This window comes from Ziziphus jujuba, chromosome 6 (genome assembly GCF_031755915.1).
Source record: "Ziziphus jujuba cultivar Dongzao chromosome 6, ASM3175591v1".
NCBI lineage: Eukaryota > Viridiplantae > Streptophyta > Magnoliopsida > Rosales > Rhamnaceae > Ziziphus > Ziziphus jujuba.
Window position 1 is genome coordinate 11,488,420 of NC_083384.1, and position 17,538 is coordinate 11,505,957.

General features: G+C 35.3%; 1 protein-coding gene across 1 annotated transcript; it reads right to left on the minus strand.

The window, feature by feature from the left end:
* Positions 1-1,180: 1,180 nt before the first annotated feature.
* On the minus strand, positions 1,181-17,327 carry LOC107430763 (receptor kinase-like protein Xa21). Its single transcript, XM_060817875.1, has 6 exons — positions 17,074-17,327; positions 16,356-16,675; positions 15,927-16,127; positions 9,823-10,051; positions 1,778-1,998; positions 1,181-1,587 (listed from the first exon to the last, which is right to left on the minus strand). Exons 1-6 carry the CDS (start codon positions 17,325-17,327, stop codon positions 1,181-1,183), a joined length of 1,632 nt encoding a protein of 543 aa, XP_060673858.1.
* Between the last annotated feature and the right edge of the window lie 211 nt (positions 17,328-17,538).

Below are 17,538 nucleotides of genomic sequence, written 5' to 3' on the forward strand. Positions count from 1 at the left end.
CAACAATGTTTTAGTCAGTTTTCATCAAATTTTTATAGAGTAAAAGGGAAAAAAAAAAAAGAAGAAGAAGAGGAAAACGGGCTATTAATACTTTATTGTCATGTTCTAACGATATCAGTAGGGCTATTAATACTTTGGTGTTTTTATTTGAGAATCATTGTTCTGGTTGTCACCATGGTTTATTTAGCTTATTAGTTGTTTACTCCATGTATGCTCAAGTACTTAAACTTGTTTTTTAGTTTTACAAGATAACATACCCAAAAAACAGTTTTTTTAACACATGGCCAAACAGGCTTGAAGGTTTTATGATTTCTTCTCATGCGGATATCTGGAATATTGTCTGTACAGAGTACAACATAGACATATTAAGTTGGAACTGTCTGAATAGGATTGAAAAACAGAGTTCCCTATTTTCTAAATACTTATTTCATGGCAAAATTGTGTAGATGAATGTGATATATAACAAGCTAGCAGAAAGAGTGCTTAGAAGATCCGATCATTATATATTACATACAAATTCAAATACCTTATCAAGAAGGGATGAAGCAATTGTGATGCGGTCACAACTAAAACCAATTCATATTCTTACTCTTCTTGCATTTGAGATATGATTCTTTAAAATGCGTTTAAATTTGTCGTGTGTGAAGCATATGTTACCCCTGACCTCGGCATCATTTAGTCACTATAGGCGTAATTAATTGAAAAATCGCTGGTCTCAATTGATTTTCATTTATTTTTCGGAGATTTGATTGAAATGGGACAAATCTAGAGCTCTAAAATGTGTTATATTTTCATTCACACGCTTTAACATTTTATGATTTGTTCTCATGTAGCCATTTGGGGAACAGTATGTGCAGAACGCAACATAAACATACAAACCAAGGACCAAAAAATAGAGTTCCCCAGTTTTTCCGAATAATTATTTCATGCAAAAGCAGTGTATTTTTTTTTTTTTTGGGTGAAAGAATAGTGTAGTTGAATGCGATAGAACAAGTAAAAGTAAAGAATGCATAAAAATCCAACCATTATATTTATATATTTACATGGAAATTCATATTTTTATTCTTTAGTCTTCTTGGATTTGAGATATTTATATATTTAAATGCAAATTCATATTCTTATAAAGATGAAGCTATTTTGATAAGGTAACAACTAAAACCTATTCATATTCTTTATTCTTCTAGGAATTGAGATATGATTCTCTAATTGCTTGCATTTTGTTGACAACCGCATTCATAAGCATTCGCTCTCCTGGTAAGAATTTTGAGCACATGACTCCAATTTGCATCACTGAAACCAAGCAATCATTTGTTCTTCTTCCAGCCTTGACTTGGCAATTGACTTCAATGATTTCAGTCTCGTCAATGTCATTTTCATTTTCCTCACCATCATCATCTTCAAAGAGCAAAGACGGATCGACTATATCCATGACATGTTTGGGCAAAGCCATTGCAACGAATTGGTGAATGCTTAGACCATCTTTGAACATATCATCAGTGGGTCTTTTTCCTGTGAACAACTCTAGCAAGAGTATCCCATAGCTATAGATATCTCCAAGTATGGAAACTTGGCCTCCCATGCCATATTCTACAGTTCAATAAATTCATTACGATGTCAAGTCCATATGTGCTAAGAATCAATAAATTAAGTAGTAGTTGAAATGTGAGTGCATTATTGTTTTTTCACACATTACTCCTTTTGGGTCAGTAACTTCTTAAACATATGCTTTTGGTTTAAGAAATAAAATGTTATGGTAATCAAGAGCTAAGATTTATACCTGGAGGAATATACCCAATAGAACCCCCTAGCAAAGTACACATCGTTTGGTTTTCTGAGGGAATATTTGATGCTTCAAAGAGGAACTTTGCGAGTCCAAAGTCACAAACATGGGAAACCATATCTTCATCAAGAAGAACATTACTTGGCTTTAGATCACAATGAACTATAGGTGTTTCACAATCGTTATGGAGATAATCCAAAGCAAAAGCAGCATCAGTGATACGAACCTAGGACGACCTGCTCCTAAACCCATATTATATTAGCTTAGATCTAATTATGTTCAAGTTCTAATGGTCATCTTGACCCCTAACCAACCTGTGATTAGAAATCTTGGTATATGATGAAGACGCCACAATAGGTGATGGAAGGCCTATTGATAAGTCAAACTAAAACACTCATTCACTAATGGTGTTGTAGGTGTTCAAAAGAACAAAGAGAATTCAATCTCACAAATGATTTTCTGTATAAAATTCAAGCTTCCCTTTTCTCATTGAAAATAAGCCTTTAAATAGGCTTTGAATGAACAAAATAAAACCCTAAAAGGATTAGAAAATTTCGGCCAACATAGAATCCAATTAGGAAATTAACTAGTTTCACATCCTTTCCTAATCTTATTTGGATTAATTAATTTCCTTATTTTGAAGTAGGAATTAATTAATTTACAATGAAAATAATAAAATAATAACTTTTCTAAACTTATTTGTCCAGCAAATAAATAAATAAAAACCCAAAAAAAAAAAGTCAAACGCAAATTAGAAAATGAGTTGACTAGTTTGACAACTAAGCTGACTTATATCTAATGTCTGAGCTAATTTATGTCTGCCTGATGTCTGAGCTAATTTACGTCTGCCTGATGTCTGAAATAAGTTATGTATGGTGTCCGAAGTCCGAGGTCAGATGTCCGAGGCATGGGTGTCCAATATAAAATGTCTGATGTATGGGTGTCTGATATAAAATGTCCGATGTATCAGCCTCCACCACTTTGATGCTTAAAACAAGTCTTTTATCTTCAGGTATGGACAAGCCCTTTTGAGAATGAATTACCTTCTGGATAAAGGCAGCAAGGTTGTCCTTAAACCTCTTAGCTTGAGCCCTAGTGATCGATCCAGTCTTCATCCATGTCGGATCAGTACCCCAGTGAGTTGTCGGTTGTGAGAGCTCGGGCGGATTCGTATCATTCCCCTCCTCTTGAAAAGGATTTGCCCTCAAATCAAAATCATCACCTGCAGCAAAGGAGACAAATCAGCAACATTGAATGTAGCATTAACATTATACTCACATAGTAAATCAAGTTTGTAAGCATTGTCATTTATCCGCTCCAAAACTTGAAAAGGTCCATTGCCTCTCGGCATCAATTTTGATTTCCACTGTTCGAGAAACCTCTCCTTTCTCAAGTGTAACCAAACCTAATCCCCATGTTCAAAAACAACCTGTTTTCGGCCTTGGTTAGCATTCCTTGCATATTGCTCGGTCCTCCTCTCAATATTTGCCTTAGTTTTTTCATGACTCTGCTTAACAAAATCAGCTTTTTGTTTCCCATCTAGATTAGCACGTTCACTTAAAGGTAAAGGTGTTAGATCTAATGGAGTCAAATGATTAAAACCATAAATAATTTCAAAAGGAGTAAATTTAGTTGCTGAATGCAAAGACCTATTATAAGCAAATTCAACATGTGGCAAACAATCCTCCCAAGTTCTCAAATTTCGACTAATTAATGCTCTCAACAATGCTGACAAAGTTCTATTCACTACTTCGGTTTGTCCATCAATTTGTGGATGACAAGTAGTTGAAAATAAAAGCTTAGTACCTAACTTAGCCCAAAAATTTTTCCAAAAATAACTTAAGAACTTAGCATCCCTATCCGAAATAATAGTTCTTGGCATTCCATGCAATCTCACAATTTCCTTGAAAAATAAATTAGCAACATTGGATGCATCATCAGTTTTATTACATGCAATAAAATGTGCCATCTTAGAAAACCTATCTACTACAACAAATATTGAATCCTTAGCTGTCCTTGACCTAGGCAAACCAAGAATAAAATCCATAGACAAATCTACCCAAGGATAGGTAGGAATCGGTAAAGGCTTGTACAATCCATGCGGCTTCAATGTTGATTTTGTTTTTCGGCACTTCAAACATCTTTCACAAATTCTCTCAACATCGCTTCTCATGTTAGGCCACTAAAAACACCAAAATGACCCATTAAACCACCCCATGTCCTTCTCGAACCAATAATTCCCTAATGCTACAATTAGGCACACAAAGTTTGTTTTCCTTAAACAAATATCCCTCAAATATATAAAATTTATTAAATCCATGTTTCAAACACGTTCTAAAAATTTCTCCAAAGTCACTATCATGCTCATAAAGTTCTTTCAATTGTTCAAATCCAAGCAATCTAGCATCTAAGGTAGAAAAAAGTACATACCTTCGCTATAATGCATCGGTAACCACATTTTTCTTATCTTTTTTGTAGCGGATCACATATGGAAAGGCTTCAATAAATTCAATCCACTTGGCATGCGTTCGGTTGAGCTTTCCTTGACCCTTAATATGCTTCAAAGACTCATAATCCGTATGAATCACAAACTCCTTTGGCATGAGATAATGCTGACACGTCTCCAAAGCCCTCACCAAAGCTTACATCTCCTTGTCATATGTCGAGTAGTTTAGTGCAGCTCCATTTAATTTTTCACTAAAGTAGGCTATGGGTCTTCCTTCTTGCATTAAGACAGCTCCAATACCTACACCCGAAGCATCACATTCAATTTCAAAAGTCTTAGAAAAATTTGGCAAAACTAATAAAGGTGCATTACACAATTTTTCTTTCAACAAATTAAAAGATTTTTTTGGTACTTTCCCCCATTTAAAGCCAACATTCTTCTTGACAACTTCATTCAAAGGTGCAGCTATGGTGCTAAAATCCTTGACAAATCTTCTATGAAAACTTACTGAGCCATGGAAACTCCTCACTTGGGTGATTGTTGTAGGAACCGGCCACTCTTTGATTGCTTGCACTTTAGCTTGATCCACTTTGATTCCTGCAGCACTTACTACAAATCCTAGAAAAACAAGCTCATCTTTGCAAAAAATCACACTTGCTCATGTTAGCAAACAATATTTCCTTTCTAAGAACTTGCAAAACTTGCCTAAGTTGATCCACATGCTCATCCAAGTTTTGGCTATACACCAAAATATCATCAAAATAAACAACCATAAATTTACCAATAAATGGACGCATTACATGATTTATAAGCCTCATGAAAGTACTAGGTGCATTAGATAATCCAAAAGGCATAACTAACCATTCATACATCCCATATTTAGTTTTAAATGCGGTTTTCCATTCATCACCTTCTTTCATTCTAATTTGATGATAACCATTCCTAAGATCAATTTTAGTAAACATGCAAGCACCATGCAACTCATCAAGCATATCATCTAACCTAGGAATGGGATGTCTATATTTAATGGTGATGTTATTTATAGCCCTACAATCAACACACATTCTCCAAGAACCATCCTTTTTAGGTACCAACAAAACAGGAACAACACATGGACTTAAACTCTCACGAATGTATCCTTTATCAAGCAAGTCACTTACCTGTTTTTGCAACTCCTTTGTTTCTTCGGGATTGCTTCTATATGCTGGTCTATTTGGTATAGCAGCCCCTGGGACAAAGTCAATTTGATGTTCTATCCCTCGAATAGGTGGTAGTCCACTTGGAATCTCATTCGGGAAAACATCTCCAAATTCCTTCAAAAGAGAAATCATTGAACTTTGTAATTCAAGTTCTTCAAAGTTAGTTTGATTATTAAAATAATTTTCTTTATATATCATGACCAGCAAGGGTTTCATACATTCAATAGCCTTATTAATATCCCCAAAACTTAAAAAAAAAATTCTGGTTTTTTGTCTCTTTTCTTTCTTTTCTTTTTCTTCCCTCAGTTTGGCTCTCATTGGTGGAAATTTCCAGATTTTTGGTGCTCTCGGGTTTGCTCTCTTTTCTTACCCCCTTCTTGGCTTTCTCTTGGTTTTTCCACTTGATTTGGGTTTTAGAAAGCTTACCTTGATCAACAACCTCAATCTCACCTTCTTGAAAGGATGGTGAAGCCGTTGGCGCCATACTTGTTTTCTCCTTGAGTTTTTCGGCCTCCCTCATTTGTTGCATTTGTAGTTGATCTATGTAGACCTCCTTGGGAGTTAATGGTTTCAGCTTGATTTTCTTCCTTTTAAACCTGAAAACAACACTATTTTCTCAACAAAAATGAGTAGCATCTTTGTCAAATTACCATGGTCTACCTAGTAAAATATGTCCGGCATGCATTAGTACAATGTCACACAAGACAACATCCTCATACCTCCCTATATTAAATTTGACTTTGGCTTGCTTATTTACCCTCATCTCACCACTATCGTTTAACCATTGTAAACATATAGGGTTCTGGATGTTTAATTGTTTTCAAGCCTAATTTATCAACTACAAGATTACTTATCACGTTGGTACAACTCCCACTACCTATAATCATGCTACAAATCTTACCTTGTATTTCGTAGCGAATGTGGAAGATGTTTTCTCTTTGTATCTGCTCTTCATCTTTGTAGACAGCAAGTACTCTCCTTGAAACCAAGCTCGACTCGGCATTAGATGTGTCTACTGGTTCAGCTTCAACATCATTGCATTCCTCCTCTTGCTTGGTTTCAGCTTCACTTTCTTCACTTGCATATTCCACCTCACCATCACCCTTTAATACCATGATTCTTCCATTTGGTCATTGGTTGGCTATGTGTCCTCTTCCTTGGCACTTAAAACAAATAATTTCTCTGGATTTTTGAGGTTTAGGATCAGATTTTATCTCACCTCTAAGTGCTTGGACAGATTCGGTCTTGGCCTCCCTTTTTGACCGGTTGGTACTTTCTTCTCCAGCTTTCGATTTTTGTTTGATTTCATTAGCTGAATTGTTTCTCCAGCCACTTGAATTGAATCTCCCACTGCTGGAAACACCTCCAAGCTGTGGTCCTACTTCCCTCCTCTTGAATTGGTGTTCAAGCTTAATGGCTACATGCAACATGTCCTCAAACTCCAAGTATTGTTGCAATTCAAGCTGGTTGGCAATGTCACGGTTCAAACCACCAAGAAATCTCACCATTGTTTACTCCCTATCCTCATTCATATTCAGCCCCATCATGAGCATCTCCATCTCTTTGTAATAATCCTCCACGGACCTACTTCCTTGAGACAAAGATTGAAGCATTTGATGCAGTAACCTATGGTAATGTGATGGCACACCGCTTTCTCATAGCTCCTTTCATTTATCGCAATGTTGTGATCAAGTCATCACCAACTCTCCTTCGGGTGCCTTGCTCATTTGTCCACCATTGGAGTGCATAATGGCCAAACTCCATTGCTACCAACTTCACCTTCTTACCCTCCGGATAATTATGGCAGTCGAATATCATCTCCATCTTTTCTTCCCACTCCAAATATGCCCCGGGATCACTTTTTCCCATGAATCGTGGGATGTTGATCTTGATATTGCTAAGATTGTCATCTGTTTCTTCCTTCATATACCTTCCACGGCCAGTTCTCTCTTGGACAGCAAAGGTTTCGTCCATGCCTTCCTCAAAGTCTCCACTGAAATTCTCCTCCTCAAATTCCTCTCTCGGTCTCTCATAGCCTCCTCGTCCTCGACCTCGACCTTCATGGAATTCTTACCTATTTCTTATGTTCGGAATTCCTTGGGAAACTTCAAGCCTTCCCACCCTTTGATTCATGTGCTCAACTTGAGCACTCACCCGCTATAATTGTTCCAAAACAGCTTTCAATTCCGTTTGCTCACCACTCCCGGTAGCTCGTGGATCACCATGAAATCCTACGGACTCCTCTTCATTAATTCTCAATGGTGCGTCTCCTCTTCTTATTCTAGAATTGGCCATGTTAGTAAAATACTGCAAAAATAAAATAAATCCTCACAATATTCACTCCCTCATGTGTTTCACTCAAACAATGTCTTGACACTCGTGTTTGCACACTAGTTTTGACTTTTACCCTCTTTTAAGCTCACACTCTCTTGTCTTTTTCCACTCAAAGAATTATCTCAAAGTTCTAATTAAAACACTCTCAACACAGCAATTAGATTACAAGTGTGTTTTAATTAAACTTATCAATAAAACAGTAGCTAAAAGTAGGCAATACCGAAAGAATTCAACAAAACCTAGTTTTGGCTTTTCTAGGTAAAATAAAGCAAATTAATGAGAAAACTTTGGAATTTTGAAGAACTGGAGCAGATGGTAATAGATTATGAGTTCAAGAATAAAATTCTAGAAAAAGAAATTCAAATACGAACAAGAATCAAATCGAACAAAAATATAGAATAGTGTTGATTGTTGTTCTTGTAATTCAAGTTTTTTTTGTATCAATTTCTTTAACTAATTTTAATCCAAATAATTTAAACACCCAAAATTCCAAATATCCAGCAGCAAACATAATTCTCCAGCAACTCAAATATTGAATAAATAATCACAAACCAGCAGCTCTAACAAATTTCCAGCAAACAAATCAACACCAATTTTCAGCAAACCGAATATTTTTTTTTTTAATTTGGCTTTACCTCTTTTTTTTTTTTTTTTTCCTCACTCACAGAACATAAAAAAATTCAATAGCAAGAATAATTACCAAAATTGCAATTCCAACTGCAAAACAAACACCAAACCCATGACCTCCCAATCAAAAATTTGAATTGTGTGTTTTTTTTTTTCCTCTTAAATGTTGCCGCAAACTCTTTTTTTTTTTTAATAGATGAATGCAAATATTTAAGACTATAACAGCAAATATAAATCAACAATAACCAAATTAAAAGAACAATGATGAAAGACAACCAACAAACTAAGAAACAAAAAAAATACAGTAAAACTAGGAAATCCTAATTCAACTAGGAATGAATTTTTTATTTTTATTTTTTATTTTAAGATGCAGAACGTGTATGGGATGGATGCAACCTTAACTTAAAGCTAAAATTATAGAATAACACAAAAGCAAATAAAGCAAATAAAGATAGATCAAACCTGAACAAAATTTGGCTCTGATACTAAATGATACGAGCCTAGGACGACCTGCTCCTAAACCCGTATTATATTAGCCTGGATCTAATTATGTTCAAGTTCTAATGGTCACCTTGACCCCTAACCAACCTGTGATTAGAAATATTGGTATATAATGAAGACGCCACAATAGGTGATGGAAGGCCTATTGATAAGTCAAACTAAAACACTCATTCACTAATAGTGTTGTAGGTGTTCAAAAGAACAAAGAGAATTCAATCTCACAAATAATTTTCTGTATAAAATTCAAGCTTCCCTTTTCTCATTGAAAATAAGCCTTTAAATAGGCTTTGAATGAACAAAATAAAACCCTAAAAGGATTAGAAAATTTCGGCCAACATAGAATCCAATTAGGAAATTAACTAATTTCACATCCTTTCCTAATCTAATTTGGATTAATTAATTCCCTTACTTTGAAGTAGGAATTAATTAATTTACAATGAAAATAATAAAATAATAACTTTCCTAAACTTATTTGTCCAGCAAATAAATAAATAAAAACCCAAAAAAAAAAAGTCAAATGCAAATTAGAAAATGAGTTGACTAGTTTGACAACTAAGCTAACTTATGTCTGATGTCTGAGCTAATTTATGTCTGTCCGAGCTAACTTATGTCTGCTTGATGTCCCAACTAAGTTATATCTGTTGTCCAAAGTCCGAGGTCAGATGTCCGAGGCATGGGTGACCGATGTATGGGTGTCCGATATAAAATGTCCGATGTATCAGCCTCCACCACTTGAATGCTTAAAACAGGTCTTTTATCTTCAAGTATGGACAAACCCTTTTAAGAATGAATTACATTCTAGATAAAGGCAGCAAGGTTGTCCTTAAACCTCTTAGCTTGAACCCTAGTGATCGGTCCAGTCTTTATCCGTATAGGATCAGTACCCCATTGAGTTGTCGGTTGTGCAAGCTTGGGTGGATTCGCATCAATCAGTGGCTATGTTCAGTCTCTGGATAAGGCTCAACCTCTTATTCTGGCATTCTTCGTCATCTCTTTGATGCAGCCACTTCTCCAAACTTCCATTGGCCATGAACTCGAAAACTAGACTTTTGAAGTCATTTCCTTGATGGTCAATGCTTGAGCAGGCAGAAATGATTTTAAGAAGATTATGATGTCTTATGCTTCTCAAAGCATTGCACTCATTAAGGAAGCTTTTGGAAGCTCCTTGTTGCTGAAGGTTTAATACCTTAATCGCAACTATTTTTTTATCTCTAGAAAGAATTCCTTTATAGACGGAACCAAAACTACCTGCACCGATCAGATTGTTCTCAGAGAACCCATCTGTGCATTCAAAAAGATCTCAGTAAGACATACTCGATTGCCAATCATCTGTAAAAGATTTTGTAACAGGCCTCCGTATGGAATGACCAACCAAAATACTCAATATAACTGCTAACAATACAGCAGCACAAGTTACTGGGACTACAACCTTCTGAGAAAATAATTTTCTTATTGAATTGTGCTTTTCCTTGAGGCATGGAGTCAAAAACAGTTTCACGATGCCACCACAGAGCTTATCATTTGCAAGAACTGAAACTGCAGTAGCATTTGTAAAAATCCCTTCACTTGGCAATTCACCCTCACAATTATTATAAGAAAGATTGAGAAATTTAAGAGTTGAAAGTTCAAGAAATTTTGGAATCAACCCAGATAAGTTATTGCGGGAAAGATCCATTTCATCCAAACCTCTTAGACTTTCCAGAGTCTGAGGGATTGCACCTTCAAATTCATTGCCCTCCAAATGCAGGCGTTCCAATCTAATACATTTTCCAAGATTGCTAGGCAAATCACCTGATAACTTGTTTTCTGATAAATCCAACTCCTCAAGATTTACACCCACTTCAGATGGTAAGGAACAGGTTAAGGAATTATGAGACAGTGGCAAAGATACTGAAAGGGAAGAAAGACCAATAACCTCTCTGGGAATGTTACCACTGAGACTGTTACTGGAAAGGTTAAGGGTCATCAAATATGTGCAGTTTCCAAGACTTTGAGGTTTGCTTCCCTCAAACCCGTTTTCCTCCAAAAAGAGAACGGTCAATGAAGTCAAGTTACCCAAGGAAAAGAGTATTGACCCAGAAAACTTATTTCCTCTTAAGTAAAGTTCCTGTAGCTTGTGAAACTTCCCTATTGCTTCAGGGACACTACCTCTTAACTGGTTATGTTCCAATCCCAAAAGGGTCAAGTTAACAAGGTTTTCAATCCCTTTTGGAATATTTCCATTTATGGAGTTATCCCTAATAGTAAATATGCACAAATAGGATGAAAGGTTGGCTATGGAAGAGGGAGTTTTTCTCCAAAATAATTGGTACCCATACCTAACACCTCTAGAATAGTACAATTGGGAAAAGAAGTGAGAAAATTCAGGTCACCAACTTTTCCATATCCCAGCCTATTGATCTCAAAATTTATCCTACACACTTTTTGCAAGCTCCCTAGTGTTTCAAGGACTGAACCAGTGAGATAATTTTGAGAAAAATCAAGCATCTCAAGTGCAGAACAATTTGACAATGATATTGGAATAGGGCCTGTAAGTTTGTTTACTGCACCGGCAAATACTTTGAGATTGGGAAGAGTACAGCCAACGTCTGGTGGTAGGTTTCCATGCAGCTGGTTATCAGTAAAATGGAAATCAAACATGGAAGAAATATTATAAATTGAAAGAGGAAGAAATACCAGAGAGATTATTTTCAACGAGTTCGAATCTCCCCAAGCTTGTTAGATGGCCAAGATCTTTAGGTATGCTTCCTTGAAAATTGTTTTGGTGTAGTGAAAGTGAGTACAGAAAAGTGAAATTTCCTATCCAAGCTGGGATAGTTCCAGTAAGATTGTTCCTGCTAAGATCCAAGTGCGCCAGTTTTGACAATGAATTGAACTGGACTGGAATTGACCCGCTAAGCTTGTTGCCAGATACAAGAAAATATCTTAGTTCTTTGCAGTGCATTATATGTGTTGGAATCTTACTGCCGAAGGAATTGTACGATAAGTTAAGAAGCTGCAGTTGCAGAAGATGACCCATCTCTTGAGGAATTTCACCATGAAAACTGTTGTTCATCAGGTTGATTCCAGTTAGGTAAGTGAGATTTCCTATTGAAGGTGGGATAGAACCAGCCAGCTGTAGAGACTTGAGGTTCAAAACCATTACTTGTTGGCTTGATGTGTTGCATGTAATGCCAACCCAGTTGCAGAAATGGATGGAATGGTTCCAGAAGTTCATGATTACGAGGGGATCTTGGATTATCTAATTCTTCAGGTCTTGTAAAGCTAGGCGATCAGTTTCATTTCCATGACTGGGAGCTGAGGATGCAGATTCCATATGAACGTTCATGCATAAAAGAATGATCCCACATGGAAGGGATGCGGATAACATCCACCTAAAATTTAAATATGAATACTTCATGATATAAATTTTTTTTTCTTTTTTTGTTTGGGGATATAGATTTCATATACAGCAAAGATGCCAGTTTGTTTTGCAAGAAGATAGAAGCATTAAAAAGTGTCAATATATTTGTAGGACCCCATTGAAGAAAATAAGGAGCTCTAGATGGTATTGAATGTCTAATGAAATTTGCTTATGGAGGGAAAATATCAACTACTGCCAATGACTTTTCTAAGTTTCTCATGTTGTTTGATTGTTTCACAAGAAAAGAAAAAGAAAATGTTTTTGATTAGGTCAACTACAACAAAGCATAATAACACAAGGCGTACAATTAATTGAACTTCGACATATAATACGATATAAACCTCTAAAATTGTTGAATTATAGGGAATATTTCATCAATACCCCAAGGTTTCAACTAATTCCAAATCCATCCCTGTGGTTTCAAAAAAAATCAAACACATCCCCTATCTCCTCAGGTACTTTCCGTTAAAATTAACTCATAAAGTAGAAATTTTCACTGTCCTCCTCCTTAATGCCACCTTTTAGAAATCTTGGCCAGCTTATTGTTTGAATTTCCATTTTTCTGTTTTTTTAAGTAAAAATCTTCTCTCTTCTAACTTTTTCTTTGTAACTCTTCCTCTCTCACTTTCGTCAGGCCCCAAAATTAGAATTTTCAGAAACCCTGACCTCTTTCTCTGCAACTACAGTTTTATAGATTTCTTCAATTCTGGAAGCCCTTCAAAGGATTTCAGGAAATGGGTTTCCTCCTTTTTTTTTTTGGGGGACTTTTACTTTTCTTTCCCCTATGTCTAACCAGCAGCAAACATTGCCGAATTTTTTTTTTTCCCCCAGAAAATCAACACTAGATGAAGAGTAATATTTGCGTAACATAACAAAGTACTCAAAGCTTCAACCTCTTGGAACGAAAATAAACAGATTAATTGGAATAATCTATTTTCTTTGGCGGATTTGAATCACTTATATTTCACTAGTTCATCAGTTTTTGGAATACTTTTATTTGTATGGATTGAAGGGAAAGAGAGACTAAAATTGAAGTGTAGGGAGAAAGAGATTATGAGTTCCATAAACTGAACTGTTTAAAAAGAAAAAACTGAAAAAAAAAAAAAAAAAAAAAAAAACTCAGATGATGAACTGGCAAGTTTTAACGTATGGCCAAAGTTCTCACTCTACATGATCACCTTTTCAATTTTTTTTAATTATATTTTTAACATATATATCTATATTTATTTGACAAATTATTTTATAAATTAATTATCAAGGGCATAAATACTAATTCAAAATTCCACATAGGATTAAAGTAACAGAGTTTAAACAGAGTGTGACAGCTGGTGGTGTGGTTGATTTTTTGAAAATCATAGGGATGGATTTGTAATTAGATGTAACCTTAGGGATGTCGATGAAACATTCTCTGAATTATATATGTTCTAACATTATTCATCTTCTTTTTATATGTTCTAACATTATTTAAGCGGAAAAAAGAAAAAAGAAAAAAAAAAGAACAAAAACATTATTCATCTTCTTTCTTTCTTTCATTTTTTTTTTTTAAAACATCTTATTATCATCTTGTTTAGCCCTGTCTATTTCAATTGAGACCCTAAATATATATATATTGAAATTTTTTTTTCCTTTTTTTAATTTTTAGAGCTTTAATTGAAATCGTACCAAACAAAAGAGCACAGAAATGAATTAATATTTTCATTAAAAATGTAAGATTTAAACTTATACGTTCTATTGATCACAGGCTAGCAGATTTTATGATGCGTGCTCAAGACAATATCTGGAGTAAAGTCTGTTAAAAACACAACATAGACATATATATTAAATTGCCACTTATTAAGGACCCAAAGACAGAGTTCCCCTGTTTTCTAAGTACTTATTTCATGGCAAAACAGTGTAGTTGAATGTGATAGAACAAGCAAAAAGAAAGTTTCAATCGCCATACATTACATTTACATACAAATTAAAATAACTTACCAAGTACAGATGAAGCTATTGTGATAAGCTAACAACTAAGACCTATTCATTTCTTACTGTTTTTAGATGGCCAAGATCTTTAGGTATGCTTCCTTGGAAATTGTTCTGGCGAAGTGAAAGTGAGTACAGAGAAGTGAAATATCTTATCCAAGCTGGGATAGATCCGGTAAGATTGTTCTTCCTAAAATCCAGTTCATTGGGATCCAGTTTTAATAATGAACTGACCTGGACTGGAATTGACCCAGTAAGTTTGTTGCCACTTACAATAAAGTATCTTAGCACTTTGCAGTGAGTTATATTTGTTGGAACCTTTCACAAAGGAATTGTACGATAAGTTAAGATGTTGCAGCTGCCGAAGACGACCCATTTCTTAAGGAATCTTGCCGTGAAAGCTGTTGTTTTGCAGGTGAAAATCTGTGAGGTAAGTGAGATTTCCTATTGAAGGTGAAAACTGAACAACCCAGCTTTAAAGCCATCAGGTTCAAAACCAATACTCGTTTGCTTTATGGGTTGCATGTGATGCCAACCTAGTTGCGAAGTGGATGGAATGATTCCAGGAGTTCATGATTCCGAAAGGATCTTGGATTATCTTATTCTTCTAGTAAAGCTAGATGATCAGATTCATTTCCATAACTGGGAGCTGAGGATGCAGATTCCATATGAATATTAATGCGGAAAAGAATGATGCCATATTGGAAAAATACGGATAATATCCACCTACAGTACAAATATGAATGTTCCAGTATGTCCATTCTTTTATTTTTCCGGATATAAATTTAAGGTACTTTTATAAGTTTTTCAGTTTGTTTATCTGTTTCTTAAAAAAATAAAAAAATAAAAAATAAATTAAAAAAAAGGAAAAAGAAAGTGTGCTTGATTAGATCAACTTCATCAACGCATAGTAAACAAGACCCTACAACTAATTAAACCTCTGTGTATAACACGTTATTAACCTCTAAAGTTTGTTGAATCATTCTAGCATTGTTCATCTTTTTTATTTTTTTTGGTAATTGGATTTAGCCTAAAAAATAACCCAAAAAAAAAAAAAGAAGTTTAATACATCTCATTATCATTTTTTCAGCCCTATATATATATTGATTTTTTTTTTTGTTTTTATTTTTTATTTCTAGAGCTTTGATCGAAATCAGACCAAACTAAAGCACTAAAATGAATTAATATTTTCATTCAGAATGTAACATTTATACATATACATTTTACTCACAGGCTAGAGATTTTATGATTTGTTCTCAAGAACACAATATAGACGTGTAATATTAAATTGCCACTGACTAAGAACTCAAAAACAGATTTCCTCTATTTCCTTAGTGCTATTTCAGGGCAAAGAAGTGTAGTTGAATGTGATCCAACAAGCTCAAAGATAGATTCAACCAATATATTAAATTTACTTGCCTAGTAGAGATGAAACTATTGCGATAACAGCTAAGACATATCAATATTCTTACTCTTCTTGCATTTGAAATATGATTCTCTAATTGCTTTCATTTACATTCATAAGAATCCGCTCTTCTGGTGAAAACCTGGAGCACATGACTCCAATGTGCATCACTCAAACCAAACAATCTTTTTCATTGCTACCAGCACTGACTTGGTTATTGTCATCGATTATTGCTATCTCTTCAATGTCATTTTCATTTTCATCACGATCATCATCTTCAAAGAACAGCGAAGGATCAACTATATCCATGACATGATTAGGAAAAGCCATCGCCATGAATTGGTGAATGCTTAAACCATCTTTGAACGTATCATCGGTAGGTCTTTTTCCTGTGAACACTTCCAGCAAGAGTATCCCATAGCTACAGCTATGTCCAAGTACAGAAACTTGGCCTCCCATGCCATATTCTACAGTTCAATAAATTTATTAGGATATCAAATCCGTTGGTGATGAGAATCAATAAATTATGGAATAGGAGAAATTAAAGTGCACTGTTTTTTTCACATTTATGCTTTTAAACCAGTTACTTTGAAGAAGTTCACTTTTGGCTTAAGAAGTAAAAAACAAACCAAAAAAAAAAAAGTTATGGTAATCATGAGCCAATATTTATCTCATATGGGGATCAAAATTCGTACCTGGAGGAATGTACCCAATAGAACCCCTTAGCCCAATGGACAATGTTTGGCTTTTTGGAGGCATATCTGATGCTTCAAGAAGGAACTTTGCTAGTCCAAAGTCACCAACATGAGCAACCATATCTTCATCAAGAAGAACATTACTTGTCTGTGGCTTTAGATCACAATGAACTGTAGGTGTTTCGCAATCATGATGGAGGTAATCCAGGGCAGAAGCAACATTGATGGCTATGTTTAGTCTTCGAATAAGGCTCAATATCTTATTCTGGCGTTCTTCATTGTTTCTTGGATGCAACCTTGAAAATTGTATCTCCCCAAGCCTGGTAGGTGGCCAAGATCTTCAGTTATGCTTCCTTGAAAATTGTATTCACCAAACAATAGAGCGGCCGGAGAAGTGAAGTTTCCTAAGCAAGGTGGAATGGTTCTGGTAAAATTCTTTCTGCCAAATTGTAAGAGCACTAGTTTTGACAATGAACTGAAGTGGATTAGAATTGACCCAATAAGCTTGTTGCCAAATACAAGAAAATTCCTTAGCTTCTTGCAGTGAGTTATATTTTGTAGGAAAGTTAGGAAATCTGATCCCATAGAATCAGGAAATTAGAATTTAAATTAATAGGATATTTCCTTTTTTAGTTTTTTCCTTGTTTTTCCTCTCTGTTACTATTTTCTATTCCTTAATTCTAGGAACATTGCCTTGTGCCCTATCCTATTTAAATACTGTTGTATTAGAGCCTGGTTACTTCCTGTATGAACAGTGCCATCGTGAACAGTGCATCTGATCTTGGGATTATCTTTGGCGAACCAAAATCTGTGGAAGATGGCTTTGACTGGTGCAACCAACAAGGACTTAGCGATGTTAGGGGAAAGCACCGTGAGTTCGAATTTAACTCCTCCATCTCGTTCAATGGTTTGGAGGGGTCCTCTAATTCGCTCCATGTGAATATCCACTGTCAATGGTCGTAATCCATTCATTTGATCTTGGAAAGCAAAAGGAAGCATGGATATCTGACAGGAGAAGTGACAAAACCTGCAGATGAAGATCCGGCTCTCAAGACTTGGAGATCAGAAAATTCTTTGATTATTGCATGGTTGGTGAATTCAATGGAACCTACAATTGGCAAGCCCTTCATGTTCCTGCCGACGGCTAAAGATGTTTGGGATGCAGTTAGGGATATGTATTCTG